The following is a 20,248-nucleotide window of genomic DNA, read 5'->3' as shown; positions in this document are numbered from 1 at the left end:
CCAGATCAGACGGTAACCTGGGTGCTCCAGGGACAAATTGCTTGATCAATATATTGAGTGAGAAAAGTGCCTAAGGGTACTGCTACCCAGCCCGCAGCAGCGAGCCTCCCAGCCCGGCTAGCAGGGCTCGCGCTAGTGCTCTAAGCTGTCTGTGCAGACAGCGCTTTGAGGCTGCGGCTTGGACTGGAGCCCAGGGTCTGCAGCCCACGCCCCCTCCCTTGGCTCACTAAGCCAGGCCAGCAATTTCAGCATAACCACCCAATTCCCTTGATGAGATTCTAAGCTAGATCCTGGCTGGAATTTAGGCAAGCTACTGTCCTCCACTGCTGCTGCTTCAACGCGAGAGGCCGCAAGCGGCTCTTCTATTATAAATCTAGAGAGAGCCCTCCACTGTCAGCCAAAACTCCATGCAATATCTGCCCGACATCCACATGGAAAACAGATTTAGGGTTTACCTTTCCACCTCCTGGCTGGTGCTTCAGGTTTTCAGTGGAACCAATCTTGGACCTGACGTTTTTCAGATCAGGCATGGGGGCGGTAGACGTCTGCAGGCGGCTCTTGGCAGAAGCAGGGGATTTTGGTGGTGTGCGAACCACTGCCACCTTCTTGGGCTCCCTGTTCGGGGGGGTTGGCAGGGAGGGCGTGCGGGAACGGCTACCGGGGGTCCCAGGTGAGCCAGGGCTGCTGTAACCACTTCTGTCTCCAGACTTCGTGGGCTCACCTGAAATTCGCAGACACACATGTAACAGCAGGGTGGAGGCACGCTTTGCAAAGTGCTGCCAACGTTTATTGAATGGATCAACCTGCTATTCGACATGCGGCACGCCCACGGAGTCAACATTCACAAGTTGCTCCGATTGTTACTTACCAGCTAGGGGATGACTAGTACTGACCATCCCCCTACGAGGTCACAGTGTGGGGAGGATCTTGATTTACAAGGGGAGGGGCTAGCTAGAAACAAACACCAGTGAATCGAGGCGACGGAGTAACGATTCTGCAGAGGAGAATCCTGAAGCAAGGGACAGGCACAGTGCGGGGGGGATCAGAGGGGTTGGGAAGGAAGTTACATAAAACTGCACTTTTATCTAAGGATTTCGAAGCACTTTACAAACATTTAGTTAATAATAATACCTACCTCTTCTGTACACCTTTCCATCAGCAGAGCTCAAAGCATTTTACAAAGGAGGTCAACATCACTGTGCCCGTTTTACAGATGTAAAATGGGGAAACTGAGGCACAGAGTGGGGGCGCAGCTTGCCCATGGCCACCCTGCCCACGGCCACCCAGCATGAACGACAGAGGCAGGAATTATAGAATGGTTGTTTGGAGCTTTACGTCCGAGCTGACCCACACTCAAAACCCAACCAGCGTTCTCAGGCAATATCCACCATGGTTCTTACCAACATCTATATGGAATAAAACCCAGGTAACCTGATCCCTAATTTGCCTCTTGAACTAACCAGGACACAGACTCTCTTTCTCAATCTCACTCACTCAGGACCAGTGTGGGAGCTGGGGGAGAATAAAACTTTTTGTTGACTTGCTCCAGTGCTGGGTACCTGCATTTCTGCAATTTCAATTTAACAGTGAATGAGAGCACGGTCCCAACACACAAAATGAAGCTGGTTTTCTGAACATAGATCATGAAAAACTAGTTTTGCACAGGGCTGTGAAATTAACCGCTCAGTGCCTGAGAAGCTACAAACAAAAATATTCAGATGCAATTTTTGGAATTTAAAAATATGAAAAAGGAAAACACTGACATTGCAAAATATTTTTAACACAGCTCAGGCAGTGGAACACAAGATCGAACGGGGGGGAAAGCCTTACATTTTACCTTTCTCAGATTTTGCTGCTGTGGTAGGCGGCTTTCTCTGCTCCTTCCTGCCAGCTGAAAGAAAGTTAAAGAAACTTACGTAAAATCAATTACGTACAAACGTTAACAAAAGGTTTTAGCAGTGTCTGGATAAACAGAAGAAATATTCAGCAGGACACACCATTTTAAAGGTAATTTGTGACCTCTGGAGCAGAAAGCATCCCCAGAAAGCATCAAGAGCACTGGCTTAATCCCCCCATCACTGTTAGGAGAATGTATCCTAAATAAAAATGATTTACAAAGTTTCCTCTATCCCCAAATATAGCCCCTTTCGAGGAATGAATGACTGGCCTTTTGAAAAATCTATCAATAATTAAAAAAAAAAGAATTCTAGCTGGAGTAAAAAATGGAGCAGCTTAAGTCTTCCAAATCAGAGCAGAGCGCATCCAATGAATTATACTCCCAGAGGGATCTAACCAGAGGATAAAGGAGGCGCAGTTGTCATCCTAAACCAAGACGATTATATGAAGGAAGCAGACAGACCAGTAACCAGCCAGGCTTATTACACAAAAACTATTCATAGCTCAATACACACAAAACTGTGAGGGATGTTATACAAATCAGCGCTACCACATCCACACTCCTTAATCTATCTAACCCTAGTGAATGAACCCTAGGGGCTGTTCTATAGTACAAAGTACAGGAAGACCCACCCTACCTAGCTGTACCCATATAAAAGGATCCTCTTCTCACTGAACAGGACGTCTATAGGCAGAATACCACACTGTTCGAGAGCTAGATGAAATATAAGATTTAGCCGTCCCCACTTTGCTCCTGCTCAATCTCCCAGGAGGCTAGAGGCAACGTAGGTTCTCTCACGCCAGCAGCATTCCAGATACTGGGGGATTTCACCACAGGGAACATCCCTACAGAAAATTCACTCTCAACCCTCTGCCAGATTGACAGGCCAGATTTCCCACCTTCTTTCTCCAGCTCTTATGGAGTCTTGGCTGGACACTGCAGCACCCAAGAGAGTAGTTTCAGATGGATCATTTTTCCCAGACAAGGGAAATCACCTATTACTTTTAGGCTCCGTCAGGGCTGCACTATTCACGCCCTCATACCCATGAAGAAAAAGCACGGTCCATCTAACACTCATCTTTCCGCATCTCCCCATGGGACTGGACTCCTGACACGGCAGAGTAGCTCGGGAAGGAGCATTTTGCTCCTGCAGCAGGGGAAAGGGGGCTGAGTGCAGACAGGCTGCTTTGTGACACAGTATGCTCAAAAATAGATGTGCACACGAAGTCTGACCCGGTCAGTGATTTTAGGGAGGGGCAATCCCAGTGCTTTCTGGAAAGAGGAGATTCCTGCCTCAAACGCTCTGAATGCCCATTGGGGATTTTGCTGAATGCAGCACACACTCCATCCTACCAGCATTGGGAGGCGTCTTGGGGGCCGTGGGCGTTTTTGCCGGGATCCGGGTAGCGTTGGCCGGGCTTTTTTGAGTCTGTGTGGCAGACCTGGGAGCGGCCATCTTCATTCCGCTTTTCATCTCCGGACCCTGGAGGCGGAATCGGGAACAAACGTTTACCATGCGGTTTGCAGACCCACGAGAAAAAAAACCAACCAACCGCCCAGTGAAGGGACATTGTCAAGCTTTTTACTCTCTTCACTCAGATAGCAGAGAGCTTGCAAAACGCTCCTCAGCTCCTGCCACCACCATCCCAGGACTCTGCCAAGAGGTATGGAGGGTAGGATGAGCAACTTCCAGTGAGACCTCCACATGTACAGCCATTTTAGTTGTATATGAGTCACCGCCCCTTCGCATGGTGCCCCATGATGATGTGCCGGCTGCACCAGCCCCAGTGACTGGAAGCCCTGAGGTAGCACCTACACTGACAGGGAAGCACATGGCTGCATGCCACTTTCCCATGCAAGTTGTTCACTTCAGTGACGCAGTGCCATGAAATGCTTTGCTATCCGTCCCAGTTAGCAGGGCTGGCCGAAAAGCAAGTCCATGTCCTTCACCTGTTCCTAAAACTCTTGCCTCCCCAATTAACAAAAGCTTCCTTTCCTCATTTCTGATCAATTGTGGTTTATGTTCATTCAACAGCCCTTTTAGGGTGCTAAAAAGTTTATGAAAAGTTAACCCTGCTGAGTTAATTCAGACATAAAGCGTTGTTCAGGCTGGTCACTGGTGCTTAAAAAGTCAAAAGCAGAATAAAATATCCTTCTTCCCCATTTCCTCTGCAGTTTATTGTTTAACAACCCCTTTAATCCTGTAGGGCAGCTTCCTAAATCGGATTCAAAACCATTTACTCCCTGTCTGACGCAGGACTGGGCACGAAAACTTCCATTAAAAGTGTGAAAAAGAAAGCTAACGTGCTTTTGGTCAGAGTTCAAATTTCAATGTTGTTACTGTTTGTTTGTTTCTCTATCAGGGAGAGAGTGCTAAGCATTATTTCTAACTGTGAATGTGACATTTTCATTTTTAAAAAATGTACACCAGCCCTGAAGCAATGCATGCCTGCATGCCGGAGATCAGAACTGGTCAGCTTCAAATTCTTTAGCACTGAAGCTCATCCTATTATTCAAGATATACAATTTCTATTCTCCCCCCTTCCTTCAGGTTCTAACAAGTTATATGAATGGAAACTCTAAAAGTCATATAATTTTTTTTTAAAAGGGGGGGAGGGATAGCTCAGTGGTTTGAGCATTATCCTGCTAAACCCAGGGTTGTGAGTTCAATCCTTGAGGGGGCCATTTAGGGAACTGGGGTAAAAATCTGTCTGGGGATTGGTCCTGCTTTGAGCAGGGGGTGGGACTAGATGATCTCCTGAGGTCCCTTCCAACCCTGATATTCTATGATTCTAATGATCCACAGCCCTGTTAGAGGGTTGTGTTTTCTGCATAATTTTGTAGCATGGAAGACCTGACTCCAATATATGAGATATATACAAGACTATGTCCATGCACCCATAAATACCAACACAATGTTGTTGCAATGTGAAAGAAGTCAATGCCTCATTGAAATACAAGACAAAACCCTTCTGCACAAGGAGGAGAGGTTTTAAAAAACAGCATTAAAATGAATGCAAACCAAGGGACCCTCCGAGCAGATCAGAGAGATGTGACTGCTCTGTACAACACTGAATTATAAAATTTCCACAAGAACTACTCCAAACGCCACTCCCTAACCAAGGACAGTAAAGGATTTCATGGTAACACTGCTACTTAGTTGTGGTTTTTTTTTTTAAACAAACACTGTAAACACCAGGTGCTCCAGCCACCCCAAAAACAAGCTAGAATGGTTGTCTGGCCATTCCTGACTGAAGCGATTCACAGTCTCGGTTGGGAGAATTTTCAGTCCGATTTACCTCCTCCGTTAAGTAACATGGAGTAAACAGGAGACATTACACACACTCTCAGAACATACTTCAGCGTGGAGAGACGGGCTGATCTAACTCAGCATTGGCAGGAATCAATCAGTCAGGAATGGGCAACTCATCGTTTTTTAAAGGTAGCTTTGGGGGTTTTTCCACCGATTTCCTTACCTTTGGCTTTGTTTCTTTCGTTCCTGTACTGGCAGGTCGGGATGTGATAGAAGAGACTCGTTTAGGAGTGGAAGCTGGTACTGAGGACTCAGCAGGACTGGAGGGGGTTTTCAAAGGGGTTGTACTAACAGAGGAGGGTCGTTGGGGGGTAATGGAGGATCGATCTTTCAGGGGGTTGGCAGAGGAAGGTGTGGATGTCTTCAAACAAGTAAACAAAATACAAATACAAATAAAATTTAAAAAAGTCAGCATGAGAAAAAGCAAACTGAAAAGGGATGATGGTTAAAATGAAATATGAATGGCTAGGAGTTAGAGGTGCAGTACACCAAGGCAGAAGTGACAGACGTGCACCTGCGATCAGTTCTCCATCACACTATGATGTCAGGCTTGTCAGACTGAAGTCTCACTTTAAGATTATTAGTCACCCAGTGACATTTCTTGATACTTCATCAAACGAACATTTGAAAGAAAGAAGCTGACTTGGCAGAAGCTAGTAAATCTAGGACCAGAATTTCCAAGAGCGCCCAGTGCCCACAACAGGGCCAGATTTTCTAACACGCTCAGCACCCAGCGGGTCCCCACTGAGAACAAAAAGTGCTGGGCTCCTTTGAGAACCTGGCTCCCTAGTTCTTACGATTCAGAGAACACAGAAGAGTTTGGAGCAGGCAGCAGACTGTTCCCTGTTCCTTGATCTGAAGACACGACCCTACCCTTGGGAGTTTGCTCCAGTGCTTAATCACCCCCACTGTTAAAAATTTATTCCTTATTTCCAATTTAGTTTGCCTGGCTTCAACTTCCAGCCATTGGTTCTTGTTGTGCCTTTCTTTGCTAGACTAAAGAGCCCTTTAGTAAGCCCATATTTTCTCCCCATGATGGAATTTGGGGATTGGGGGGAGGGATAGCTCAGTGGTTTGAGCATTGGCCTGCTAAACCCAAGCTTGTGAGTTCAATCTTTGAGGGGGCCATTTAGGGATTTAGTTAGGGATTGGTACTCCTTTGAGCAGGGGGTTGGACTAGATGACCTCCTGAGGTCCCTTCCAACCCTGAGATTCTATGAACTTACACACTGTAACCAAACCATCTCTCAATCTCCTTTGTGATAAGCTAAAATAAGGTATCAGATCGAGCTCTTTAAGTCTCTCCCAGTAAGGCATTTCCCCCCCCAGTCATCAAATAATTTGTCTCTCTCTGTTCTGCATCCTCTCCAATTTTCCAACATCTCTTTTTTAAAATGTGGACACCAAAGCAGAGTAATATTCTAGTATCATCATCTGCATCATCATGGCAAATCCCAAAGGGACATGGGTCTACAGTACAGTATAACCGGCAAAATCACCTCCCTGCTCCTCATTTCTCCCCCATTTTGCCATCCAAGGATCGCGTTCGCTTTTTTTTGCTACCGCCTCCCACTGAGCACTCATGTTGAGTTGCTTGTCCACTATGACTTCTAAAATCCTTTTCAAAAGGTGTCTACACTGCGAAGTTGTCGACAAAACTTTTGTCTTTCACGGGTACTTAAAAAAAGCCCCCCCGCAAAAGACAAAAGTTTTGCCGATGCAAGTGGCAGTGTGAACGCGGCTTTGTCGGCAGGAGCGCTCTCCTGCAGACAAAGCTAACGCTGCTTGCGGGGCTGGAAGTATTTAGTCGGAAAAGTGCCGACAAAGAGCTTTTACACACGCTGACTTTTAGCTAAAAGCTGCGTGGTGTAGACAAGCCCTAAGTCATGGTTTCCAGGATACAGTCCTCAATTTTGTAGACATGGTCTGCATTCCTTGCTCCTAGATGTATAACTTTGTACTTAGCTCTATTAAAACACTTTTTGTTTAAATAGCCCCAGCTTCCCAAGCTATCAGATCACCCTGTCTGACTGCCCTGTCATCATGATTTACCATTCCGCCAACCTCTCACCTACCAATTTCCTTCAGCAGCCATGTTATATTTACTTCCAGATCATTAGATGAACATGCTGTATAGCATTAGGCCTACTACCAATCCCTGGGGAAAGAACAACCCCATTCGAGGACGATTCCCCACTGACAACTACTTTTTGAGATCTGCCAGTTAGCCAGTAATCCATTTATCTGTGCTTTATTGATATTCTATAGTGCTAATTTTTTAATCAGAATGTCATTTGGTATTAAGTCAAATGCCTTACAAATGTCTAAGTATATTACATCTATGCAATTACCTTTATCAGCCAAATTTGTTATCTCCTCGAAGAATGAAATCAGGTTTGTTTGACAAGACCTATTTTCCATAAAACCACATGGAATGGCATTAGCTATATTCCTATCCTTTAATTCTTAATTAATTTAATCCTGGATCAGCTTCTCCATTATTTTGTCTGGGACTGGTGTCAGGCAAACTGACCTCCTACACCCATGTCATCTATTTTGCACTTTCTGAATACTGGCATAACATTAGCACTCTTCCAGTCTTATGGAATTTCCCAGTATTAAATTGTGTGTATAATTCAGAATACAACACTCTGTTGGGTATGGACATTTTTTTTTAACTGTTGCTAAGAACAAATTCCCAGCCTTGCTCTTTCTTTGTTCCCCAAATGGGCAGTTATGTAAGTTCAGAACTGCTGGCTCGCCAACCAAAGCCCCAAATCTGCAACTGTTATTTCACAAAGGCTTACCCTCGCAGCTGCATGGATCTGATTCCAGGACTGGGACCCAATTATTTAGAGTAATAGTTTTTGGAAAGTTAAACACTTTGGACTCCTGCCATGTACCATGGGGTTTTCTTTGAATTAGTAAAAAACTCAGCAGTTTAATTTTAAAAGTCACAATTTTGTTATGAGTTGATTCTTCCAAGGTTCATGATTTAAAATGGCTGCACCTTCCAAAGGCAGGAGGGAAAAACACAAACACACACTAAAAGAAAAGAAAACTGGAAATTAATGGCAAGGTTTCCTAACAAATATATGACTTAGGTCAAAAGCAGCTGGGTGTAGATGGAGTCAAGAACACACACAGAAGGCTTACATCATATCTCGTATCTGTCATCTTACCTTAGGCTTTTTCTCTTCAGTATCAGTTCCATCTTTGTCTTTACTGTCAATACGAGCTGATGAAATGTAAATAAAGACAGTTATGTTCCTCTTCTTGGGGATGCTAAATAAATACCAAATAGCTTATAATGCCTGCATTATCGTAACATGCATTAATGTTCTCTTTTCTTCTCATTTCAGTTAAAACTATTAAAAAACAGTCCTTATCAAATTACTTCCTCTTTTTAAGTGTGTTCTTGCTGTGTTACAGATTAGCCTTAATATAGGCGATGATGCGTTAGAGTAACTGTTAGGAGCATCAAAAACGTGCGGCAAGTTTTATCCCAGACCATCCTTGACAAGAAGATTGACATACTGTTCTAATGGTGTCTTTCTGAACAGCTCCATTCTCAGGCCTAAGTCTGTCCCTTTGCTCTTCAAAACAAATGCAGATAAGGTTTACGCATCACATCTGAAGACTAAAACTCACGAATGCCTCAAACCTACGAGGGTAGGTGTTGAAGACCTTAAGTAACAGAACTGCTTCTTCTTGTGTTTCCAAAATCACTTTTCAATGTATTACTTCAAAAAGCAATTTTATTCAAATCCGTTTGTAATCTTCATCTCTCCCAATCTACTATTTTCTGTCTGACTGGCAGATATTACTCCTTAGGATTCCGTTTCAGAACCTGTAATATCCCTTGAGGCTTTATCAGCCAAATGAAAGCCACTTAAATGAGATTCATAATGAACACACAGGGTTTCTTGGGCCATTACACTATTATTTAGCCCCATCAACCTACGAACTACAACAGACACTGCAGTATTGCAAATAAAGAGATCAGAAGTATAGAAAGAGTAAAATGTGTACTACACTCTAGGGTGCTAACTACTAAATCCACTTTTTTCCCCATCAGCAGCTAAATTCCTTCTTAATTTGAAAGGAAAAACAGCTCTTGTATCTTCTCTAAACTTTGGGAATTTATTCTGGCTGATAACGAAATGTACACGGTCATTTATAAAACATAGCTCTAGCAGTCACCTTGAACCTCCCCCACTATCCACTTGCATAACTTGCCTCACGCCCTTCCCTTTCCTAAAACAGCAAAGGTGCCTTGTGCAATGAAGGTTGTGCTGTACCTTAGAGATAAGACCTCCAGGTATTTCTGGCTGAAAAGGGAAATACCCAGCCCCTTTTCTGTTCCCGCTACTCAATCAGAAGCCGGTGACTTTAAGCATATTGTAACCCGAACTGTCTGAAACCACAGTCAACTTCATTTCAAAGAGAAGAAGGCTGTGCGCTTCCACCCATTAACTACTGGCATTAGTGATGGCAACCTCTGCTAATGTCATGAGGTGTGAATGATTTCTGATTGCATATTAAGTTTAACAGGATTAACAGCAGCTGCTGATCCCCACAGTACAGTCTGTATGGCGGGAGCCTCCATCCTCCATTTCCTGCCTCACATGAGAGAGAGTCTATGGGCTGAATGTTCAGGCTGACTGGGCTAGCTGTGCCAAGACAGTGTGTAGGCATCAAACGTGGTGCGGAACCCGTACAGACATGCAAACCTGTGTGTCAACGGCAAACGATTCCTGCGGAAAAGTGTCGGAACTCTATGGATGTCTACGGCTGGCGTGGCCCCAAAGAACTCACGTTGTGTTTTTAACACCTGGGCACTAAAACATGGACGCTAAGGAGGCTTGTTAATTAGTGAACAGATTTTCTTACAGATCCCATTTTGATTGCTTATTAAAACAATTCAGTGAAAAACCTGCATTTCACCATTGGACAGGCAACCTCCCAAGGTTTTCTTAGGACTGCGGGTCTCGGTGAGAGGAGAAATAGTTCTTGAATATAGAGAAAATGTGCCTGGCATACTAGCAAAGGCATTTGTGCCCGAACAGGCTGAATTTAGCCACCTACTCAAGCCAGTTAAGCTAACACTGTTGCATGAACTTGAACATCTAAAGTTAAAGCTACCTGACCGCAGTGCTATCAGATAAGCAGTTAAATGGCTCAAGGTTTCTCAGCCGACATACTTAGGTATCTAACAGGCTTCCCCTCACATAGATCTCTCTTATAATACACCAAAGATTCAGCCATCTCTTTGGAACTGTCAGGGGCGCACATAGTACTGGGCTTGGAAACTGAGGACAAATTCTCGCCCGCGGTACTCCTCCTCCCTCACCTTTAGAGCAATACGAGTGGGAGACCCTGCGTGGTTTATTAACAACAGCTACGAAACTATAGCCTGCTCTGTGGGAACGCTACGTCAGAAATGCCCAGAAAAAGTTTCAATCGATCAAACGCCTCTTCTCTTTTATAAATATTTAGAGTGATGGATGAAATCCAAGCGTCTACCTAGCAGCTTTGATAAATCCAAGGACACTGAAATGAAAAGGGAGAAAAGCACATGGCAGCGTGTCATCGCCCATGCAAGAGAACATGCAACCAAAGCGTGAGTGTGATGCGAATGCATCAAAGGCCAGGAGTAAACGAAGGGTGAAAAGCAGCAGCACGCTGGATTTGTTCAGAGCGAACATCTGTGGACAACTGTCAGGCAGCAGGATTCAAGGGGTGCCAGTACTGGTTTTAGCAGCCTTGACCTGAGCAAGTCATTGGAGATAGAAGCGTGGGGCAGGAAAATGAGACACACACACACCTTTTAAATGAGGAACCCGACTGACTTGTTTCTCCGATATGCGAGTTGCAGGTTTCTTTTTGGGTGCCTCTTCTTTTTCCATGGCCTGCACCATTCCCCCCATCTCCTGTTGCAAGGAAACACTTCTATCTGCCACGTCCTTATTTAACCTATCAGGAAACTTGGTTGCATCTAGTGGAGAACCTGAGATTTCTCCCTCCCTAATTACATTAGCTTCAACTTCCACTTGGTACATACTTTCAGAGGGTTCCATCTTGGTAACATCATCATATCCTTTCCCTGACAACCACTGCCGTCTCTCATCTAGGATCTGTCCTGCTTTATGAGCTTCCCTTTCAGTAACAGGAGTCTCTCTAGATATTTCTGCCAGATTATCTTTGGGTCGGCCTTCTGCTGGAAAGCCATGCACCTCCACAGCTTCCTCGGCTGCTTCAAGCAGTGGAGAGTCTTGTGGTCCTAATGAGGAAGGTGAATCCTGTGGAATAGTTTCATCAATGTCACGGTCTTCATCTTTTTCATGCCCAGCGGCCTCTTCTTTCAATTTACCTCTGCTGTATAAAGGATACGGCCTGTCTTGAATATGGGAGTTGTCAACTGGCTCATACCCCACATCATCAATACCCGGGTGCCACTTTTCAAACGGAGCAGCCAGTTTCTCATGATAGAACATTCCAGCACTTGGAGCACCCTGAGAGAATTCGGAAACTGCTGATGTGGCAAATTCTTCCGTGCACACATCATGACCTGCTTCATCTGCCAACGCTTTACCCACTCCAACGTCCTCTTTTCCACCACGGTCCCAGAGCTCAGTTCTGGAGACAGCCTCCTGGCTTTCTTCAAAGGCTCTGAAGTCTTCATATGTGCCTGGGGGGACTGGTATGGTGGCCTCAGCTCTGGCAGGAACTGCTGCTGCCTGTTCTCCAGTCTGCATTTCACGTAAAGGGAGGACAGTCGCTGGAAGAACCTCACCTGCTTGTTTTTCTGGCTGACTCTCACTTGCCACGTGCTCCTGAATTCCAGGTTCCACACTCTCCCATAGCCTTGGGGAGCTCAGCTCTTCTGGGGGGCGAAGGAGGAGGGTAGGATGTCAAGCGTGGCAAAGAATTAGCACAGGTATTTCAATGGGAAGTCATTCTTGCAACACAAAAGAGAGACTTAAGACTTTTTATAACCATTCTACACGGATAAAAGCAAGCAAGTCCTACACTGCCACTTGCGGTGGAAAATTCAATTCTGCAGTTCTCTTTGTTTTAAAGGAATCTTGTCCCTGTAGATAGGCTTAAAATCAGAGCTACTCCACTTTGCTTTGATGATACACATTGAATCATCCATCATCTCTGCTTACCTGCTCCATTGCTGGGAAGCGGTAGAGTACCAAAACAAACACAGGATTTGCCATACCAGATCTATCCAGTTATCCTGTCTCCCATACTGAAAGTCTCAGAGGAAGGAGCGTCCCTCCGCCCCCAGTAATATGCCGGTGTGTGATCAACTATGCTCTGTGACCATGGTGGATGGATTCTATCCCAGCCTCTGTCCGCAGAGGTGGTCCAAAGTATGCCATGAAGGCTAACATTTGATCATCATTCAATTTTATAGGCCACAAAACTATCCAGCCTCTATCTAGTTACAGCACTGGACAATTAATTAGCTCTTGTGGCAGTGAATGCCACAGGTTGACCACGTGTCAAATGAAGTGTCGCTTTCATTTGTTCTAAATAAATCTGCCAATAATTGTGTTGTGTAACCACAACACAGTGCGGGCCAGAATGAAAATGGATAATCTCCCCACTCTAAGGGCTAGCCTACACTGGCAACGTTAAAGCGCTACCGCGGCAGCGCTTTAACGTGGCTTGTGTAGTCGCAGCAGGGGGCGTAGCTACCAGCGCTGGTGCACTGTCTACACTGGCGCTTTACAGCGCTGAAACTTGCTGCGCTCAGGGGTGTTTTTTCACACCCCTGAGCAAGAAAGTTGCAGCGCTGTAAAATGCCAGTGTAGACAAGCCCTCAGGTTACATACAAAACTTAAATCCCCTCCAGCTCTTCTTCTCTCCAAACTAAATAAGACTAGTTATAGCTGACACATCTCAGCCATCCGGAATTCTAACCATCTTCACTTCTCTAGACCATTTCTTCTTCTGCTACATCTTTACCAAAAACTAGACAGAGCAGTACAAGTATTCTAATTCTTTTTTATTTCAGTAGCCTGTCTACGCCATCAAAGCACAGGGTGTAGGTGGAGAGGATGGATCACACAACAGAAACACCTGGCTGCGACTGCAAACAAACTCTGATTTTGTATGTTCCGCCCACTCTGCGAGTAATTAGTACCATAACATTGCACACCCGTTCTGGAGCAGCTGACAGTGTAATCTTTAAAAAACAGAGCTTACAGTCATAGATGCAAAGCTTTTAAGGCCAGAAGGGAACATTTATGATCATCCAGCTCAGGCCTACACTACAGACCTACAACGATGTTGCCCAGGGGTGTGAAAAATTCACATCACTGAGTGACGTAGTTATATTTACCTAACTCCTCAGGTAGACAGCGCTCGGTCGATGGGAGAACTTCTACCGCCTCTTGGGGTATGTCTACACTACCCACCGGATCGGCGATAAATCGATCCCCGAACCCGCTCCCCGTCGACTCCGGAACTCCACCACTGCGAGAGGTGGAAGCAGAGTTGACAGGGGAGCGGCGGCCATCGATCCCGCGCCGTGAGGACGTGAAGTAAGTCAATGTAAGTCGATCTAAGATACGTCGACTTCAGCTCCGCTATTCCCGTAGCTGAAGTTGCATATCTTACATCGACTCCCCCCCCCCAGTGTAGACCAGCCCTCAGAGTCGTGCTGCAGGTGAGCAGAACATACCGTAAGGACAACAAAAGTAGAGACGTGCCCACTACATTCGTTAGCGACATTTCCAAAATGCACTTGTTGTTCTAAATACAGATTGCAACACGTGATCAAAGGTGTCTGTAACATTTCAAATGATACGGTTAAAAATCTGAAGATTTAAAAGTCTGCCCCTCCCACAGAAACTTGAGACTCACTTCACTACTCTTCCCTCTTCATGCTGAAGAGCCATTTTTCAAAGTCCGCAGCAAAACCAAACCAAGGTCACCAATTATGATTTATACCTGGCCACAGGCGTGCAGCACTCATCACAATTATATCTGACCCAGAGGAAAATGTATCATAAAATGGAAGTGCCCCTTTTAAAGCATCATTCCCCACGTTCAGAGAAGTAACAATTTACTGCACAGAAACCTGGTACTCAGTACAAGGGGAGGAAAACATTTAAACATCTGGTGAGAACAGAGAAGTGGCCAGAGCTGGGCAGATATCATGCAACGCTTCCATCACATTTCTGCTAATGACCTCAAGCGATACCTACAGAACCCTCTGCTATTCTAAGCCTTGTCCATTTGCACACAAGAATTGCCACTCACAAAGACTTGCAAGATGATCCTGTGATACAGTTATGGGCAAACTTCTGCTAGGGAGTAGGATAAGAATAACCAAACTCTCATTTACATGGAAGCTGAAGATGCGAACTCTGTCCTGAGTTGAAAAAGATACAGGAAAAAATATTTACTTTTTAAACATCACTAAGTTTGAAAGTACCTCTCTCAGCCAGGCAAGTTGTGTGCAATTTTGAGAGTAGCAGCAGGCATGGAGCAGGAAGGATATACACCAAACAGATGAAGAAATTCATGTCATGTATATGCCACCAAGAAAAAGATCTTGCAAAATGGGATTTACTCAGCTTGAAAAACCAAGCATCATGTAAATGGCACAAGATGGAGAGCGTGAGCATGAAAACCATCTACAGCACATTCAGCTTTCTGCACTTGCTGTTTCATTAGACTGGGGTGGAATTTTCAAAAACATTCCGAGCATTAGCCTCCCTCTGCTCCCACTGGACGCTTTTGAAAATCCCACCCTGAAGTTTTCAGTTATGTCCGAAGTCAGCATAGTCAAAATCACCCTTTTCAGCCTGACTCCTGTGAGCTAGTAGCGCCTCCTATTAAAGGGATAATTTTTTAGCTCGGTTAAGCAGATGCCCAGTTATGCTGTACGTCCACACACTGCACAGCGGCAAGCTTTGTTATGTTCAGTGTAACAGAGGCCAGAAGAGACTACTCTCAATACGTCCAAGTACATAATGAGACTGGTTTGAGGATAATGTGCAAACCAGACTCTTAGTGGGCATTATTTTTGTCACAATTCAAGTAAAAAAATTGGATTTGGTGATTATAAAGTTAGATAACCCACTGCCTCGGGGTCAGCACTGCAGGGTTCAAAATCAACCCACGCCTCTCGTTCCACAGGAGAGTGACATTGAGGTATATTGCAAAAGGTGACTGGGGATGAAGGAGTCCGTATTCAAGTATGAGCATCTCCCGTTGGCTGACCCATATTGTCCTCTCTGTGTGTATTTTGCAAGGTGATTCCTCCTTCCATAGCTTGGAGGATACTCAACCGTCCGCTATTCCAGACAGAGGACAAGGACTCAGGCTGTGACCATCCAGAGAAGAAGGGCAATGGATGAAAGGTTGTGGTGTCCCCCTAAAATGAAAAAGTGGGGGGGATACTTCAAGCATCTTGACCATACCTGGCTAGAGACTGGCAGCGGCAGGGAGAACTGGATAGTTGGGTGTCTAGCAAAGAAGGGAAGCATTGAAGAAGAAAAATCCCAAAACACTGGCAACTCCTATCTCTGTTTTGGGTCCCAATTGGATTTTACTATTTCCCAGCAGCAAATATTCCACTGACCTTGAGCACCATCTCCTGCAGCTTGATCCTCAAGGTTAGGAGTAGCTCCCACACCTGCTTCCTCAGCTGATTCACAATTAAATAAAGGGGGGGAAAATTACAAAAGTTAAATTGAAATGGCTGCCACGAAAAATAAATTTGCTTCCTTACTGATCCTGTCCATCAGCCTGACAGGGCCGCCCAGAGGATTCACGGGGCCTGGGGTCTTCCGCAGCGGGGGGTCCTTCTGCTCCGGGTCTTCGGGGCACTTCAGCGGCGGGTCCCGGAGCCAGTGAAGGACCCGCCACCGAATTGCTGCCGAAGACCCGGAGCGGAAGAAGCTCCGGGTCTTCGGCAGCGGGTCCTTCACTCGCTCCGGGTGTGTTCGGCGGCACTGAAGGACCTGCCACCGAAGACTCGCCGAAAACCCTCGTGGGGGCCCCTGAAAATTCTCGTGGGGGCCCCTGTGGGGCCTGGGGCAAATTGCCCCACTTGCCCCCTCCCCCTCCCCCGGGTGGCCCTGCAGCCTGAATGCATTATAAACAGTACTATAATGTACCTGATGGCAGTTACCTTTTAACTGCAGTTGAGGGACTGCCTTACTACATCAGAGCACTGCTTCATCTAAGCCAGTATCTTGGATGACAGAGACCAGTACCAGATACTTCAGAGACAAGTGCAGGAAACTCTTGTGGGCAATTAAGTAGTAGCCTTGCCAAGGTTACCATGAGAATGTATATCCTTTTTCAGTCCCAAGGGTGGATGTTATCAGCCACAAAAATATCTAATTCTTTATTATTGCCCATAGGCTAACTATAATGAAGCTCAGACTAATTCTAACACTAACCCGATGCTAAAAGCTGAGAGCTATGGGGTAGTGGGCAAACACTGCTAAGTGTCGTCTCACTACCCCAGGCAATAGAAAGGAATTGAGAGGTGGTTTGGGGCCCTTGGGGGAGGCAGGGTACAGCATCAGAAATCCTCTGAGGTAAACAGGATGAAATTCAATAAGTATAAATGCAAAGTACTCCACTTAGGAAGGAACAATCAGATGCACATACACAAAATGGGAAATGACTGCCTAGGAAGGAGTACTGCAGAAAGGGATCTGGGAGTCACAGTAGATCACAAGCTAAGTATGAGTCAACAGTGTAACACTTGCAAAAAAACCGCAAACATCATTCTGGGATGTATTAGGAAGAATGTTGTAAGCAAGACAGGAGAAGTAATTTTTCTGCTCTACTCTGCACTGATTAGGCCTCAGCTGGAGTATTGCGTCCAGTTCTGGGCCCCACATTTCAGGAAAGATGTGGACAAACTGGAGAAAGTCCAGAGAAGAGCAACAAAAATGATTAAAGTTCTAGAAAAATGACCTATGAGGGAAGATTGAAAAAATTAGGCCTGTTTAGCCTGGAGAAGAAGACAGAGGAGACATGGTAACCGTTTTCAAGTACATAAAAGGTTGTTACAAGGAGGAGGGTTCTCCTTAACCTCTGAGGATGGGACAAGAAGCAATGGGCTTAAACTGTAGCAAGGGAGGTTTAGGTTGGACATTAGGAAAAACTTCCTGTCAGGGTGGTTAAGCACTGGAATAAATTCCCTAGGGAGGTTGCAGAATCTCCATCATCGGAGATTTTTAAGAGCAGGTTGGACAAACACCTGTCAGGGATGGTCTAGATAATACTTAGTCCTGCCATGAGTGCAGGGGACTGGACAAGATGACCTCTCAAGATCCCTTCTAGTCCTATGATTCTATCATGCAGGGCACATACGTGGCCCCAAAGGACACTACTGACCAAAATAATCCAATCTCTCATTCATGGGGTGTATGAGCACCTAGAGTGGGATCCATGTGGACAAATCCTCAAAAAATAACAGCTTGTTTACTTTTTGCCCTGCTGCTGCACGCTACACAGAGGTGTATGCTGTCCAAAATGACGCCTAGGTCTGTTTCCTGAAGAGCTACAGTTAGCTTAGAACCCAGTAACATCAAGGGACAGTTCGACCTATATTTTCAGAGGTGCACTGCCTCGCATTTATCAACGCTGAATTCCATTTGCCATTCCATGATGCCCATTCACTTAACTTGATTAGCTCAGTCTTCTTTCATTGACTAACCTACTTAATTTTGACCCTTTTAAAAGGTTGCCCGCTCACTACTTACCCCCCTTTCCCCGATGGTTTATATATTACACATCAATCCTAACACACAACCTAGGGGCACCCCCCATTAAGCTTCTACAATGTTGAAAACCAACCATTTATTGCTACCTTTTTTTTTTGGGGGGGGGGGGGGGGGGGAAGTGGGTCACTAATTTCGGACCCATGACAGTACTTTAACCTCTCATCCCATGTCAAGCCTGCAGACAGGACCTTTGACAAAGGCATTTCGACAGTTCAAGTAATGTCCATCTGCTATTTTGCTGACATTCAGAGAATTCTAGTAGACTAGAGAGGCATGCTTTTCTACTACAGCAGCCATGCTGGGTTGCTTCTCTCCTGTGTTTCTCTATGTTTTTTATCAATTCTATTTTTAATCACCTTTCAACCAGTTTACCTGGTACCAAAGTAAAGCTCACTAGTCTGCAATTCCAAGGATCAAACCTAGTGCCTTCAGGGGCTCCCCACCAATTCTCAGGTATAGTCACCAATTAAATGAGAGACTGCATCCTTTTGTTACCAGCTCAGCCACGAGTTCCTTCAGAACTCATGGGTGTGCCACACAAAGGAGGAGGATGCTGTTGAGCCAGGAGAGGAGAAAAGGTTGCAACGTCTTCCCCAAAGATCCTGCTGCTCTCCAGGATGGGAACAAGAGACAGACCTGACCAGTTCAGATTTTCAAGTAGAAGAAGGTAAAGCAGCAAACCTGTGTGTGCTTATTGGAACCTACCCAAGCCTATGAGATGTTTGTAGTTTTACTACTAAGCTGCAACTCCAGTGCCCATTCCTGCTCTATAAGCATCCAGAAAGACTGTCCAGCCACCAGGGATGGCATGGTATTTAACAGAGGTGTTTTTTAACCAGGTAAAATCATGGTTTTTAGTGCCCTGGGAAATACTACTTGGTCTCAGTTTAAAGTATTTTCTAGTTTAAAAACTCTTTTGTCAATGCACACCACATTACGCTGAGTTTTAGTTACATATTCAAATTGTGATCACAAGGTAGTAGATTTGAGATGAATTTAGGGCTGTACAAATAAAAAGCAAAACTGCACTGGTCGTAATATCAATATATGTCATTATAATACTGAGCATCAGACTGTCTATACATTTTGGTTGGTTATTTTCTCAATGGAGTTATACACGTTACGACTTATTTCGGTTTATCAATATTGCATAAACAAAAGTCAAAATCATTTGATTATATGCGAGTGACAATCATGCAGAGTTGTAGGCTTGAAGCATTAAGCAATCAGAAACATGCAGTTGCCACCTACCAGTCCAGGTCCATTTGACCAGGCAGCATTCTGTAGCAGAAGAGCAACTTTGAAACAGTGGATAGATTATTCAGTTTGGAACGGCTGTATCCAAAGTTTGAAAAGATTCGTTCTACGCTTGCTGAACTTGCTGGACACCGATGCAATTGTTTCCCCAATTTACTGGTTTAAACCAGTATTTACCAGCACCCTGCGCTAAACTGGTTTTTCCCGGGAAACTGCCAACCCTGCCAGCCACACTTCGAAACTCCTTCCTCGTTCACCAGAAGGCGTGCAGAGGCCTCACCTGTGGTTCCTTCGGGTATCTTCACATGCTGCCGAGCTGCAATCCGATCCTCATGTGCTCTCTCCTCCACTAAGGGCGCTGTGGCATCTGAAAAACAAAGCAGCTTTCACACAGCCTGACTGAAACAAAACCCCTTCGGAGGTCAGTGCTTTAAAAAATAATAATAATAATAATAGCACTGAAGGATGCATCACAGAAGGGAAACCATCCTCAATGCTCACCAGGTTTCCTTCCTATCGGCTGAGCAGGATGAAAGTTGATACTTGTCATGGGAAACAAAAGCACAAGCACGGCGCATGCACACACAGAGAGCCCATCTGTTAGGCACGCTGTACATCCATCACCTCCTTTGTCACACAAGCTGTATGCCTGCATGTATTACTTACCCATCCAAAAAATAAAATAGTTTGGCTACCAGCACGGTCTTTTTAAAATATGCCCAGAGCAGGAGGGCGGAGAATGCCTGGTTTGCACATTCAGCAATGCTGCCCGCACAGGGGTGATGCTCAGAGCTCAGCTGGTGACAACAGCCCACAGTCAGGACGTTTTATTATAACATACATGCATCTTTCATTAACCCCCTCAGCTGGACTGTGTCCACTAATTCATCCCTGCTGGGACATTCCACACACGGCAAACCTCTGGCGTCTCTTTCCCCCCCACCAAATGAGGTTTTCCTCCTTATGACAACACTGTCCTGATGCACAGGATAGCAACATCCAGTCCCGGAC

General features: G+C 45.3%; 2 protein-coding genes across 11 annotated transcripts in view; both read right to left on the bottom strand.

Annotated features, from left to right (window-relative positions):
• LOC135894441 (microtubule-associated protein tau-like) overlaps positions 1-20,248 on the bottom strand; it is an 85,308-nt gene that overhangs the window by 15,119 nt on the left and 49,941 nt on the right. For 9 of the 10 annotated variants that reach the window (XM_065422527.1, XM_065422531.1, XM_065422526.1 and 6 more), the window contains exons 4-10: positions 19,518-19,604; positions 15,817-15,882; positions 8,393-8,448; positions 5,374-5,571; positions 3,251-3,380; positions 1,838-1,891; positions 456-721 (exon numbers count right to left, since the gene is read on the bottom strand). In XM_065422527.1, coding sequence (XP_065278599.1) covers positions 456-721; positions 1,838-1,891; positions 3,251-3,380; positions 5,374-5,571; positions 8,393-8,448; positions 15,817-15,882; positions 19,518-19,604 — 857 coding nt within the window. The remainder of the gene's footprint in view (positions 1-455; positions 722-1,837; positions 1,892-3,250; positions 3,381-5,373; positions 5,572-8,392; positions 8,449-15,816; positions 15,883-19,517; positions 19,605-20,248) is intronic. The other variant, XM_065422532.1, reaches the window with a different exon arrangement.
• LOC135894443 (microtubule-associated protein tau-like) lies at positions 10,801-12,087 on the bottom strand. Its single transcript, XM_065422535.1, has one exon. The coding sequence runs from the start codon at positions 11,966-11,968 to the stop codon at positions 10,991-10,993; it is 978 nt and encodes a 325-aa protein (XP_065278607.1). The 5' UTR covers positions 11,969-12,087; the 3' UTR covers positions 10,801-10,990.

This window comes from Emys orbicularis, chromosome 25 (genome assembly GCF_028017835.1).
Source record: "Emys orbicularis isolate rEmyOrb1 chromosome 25, rEmyOrb1.hap1, whole genome shotgun sequence".
Taxonomy (NCBI): domain Eukaryota; kingdom Metazoa; phylum Chordata; order Testudines; family Emydidae; genus Emys; species Emys orbicularis.
This window is presented reverse-complemented; position numbering and strand designations above follow the sequence as displayed.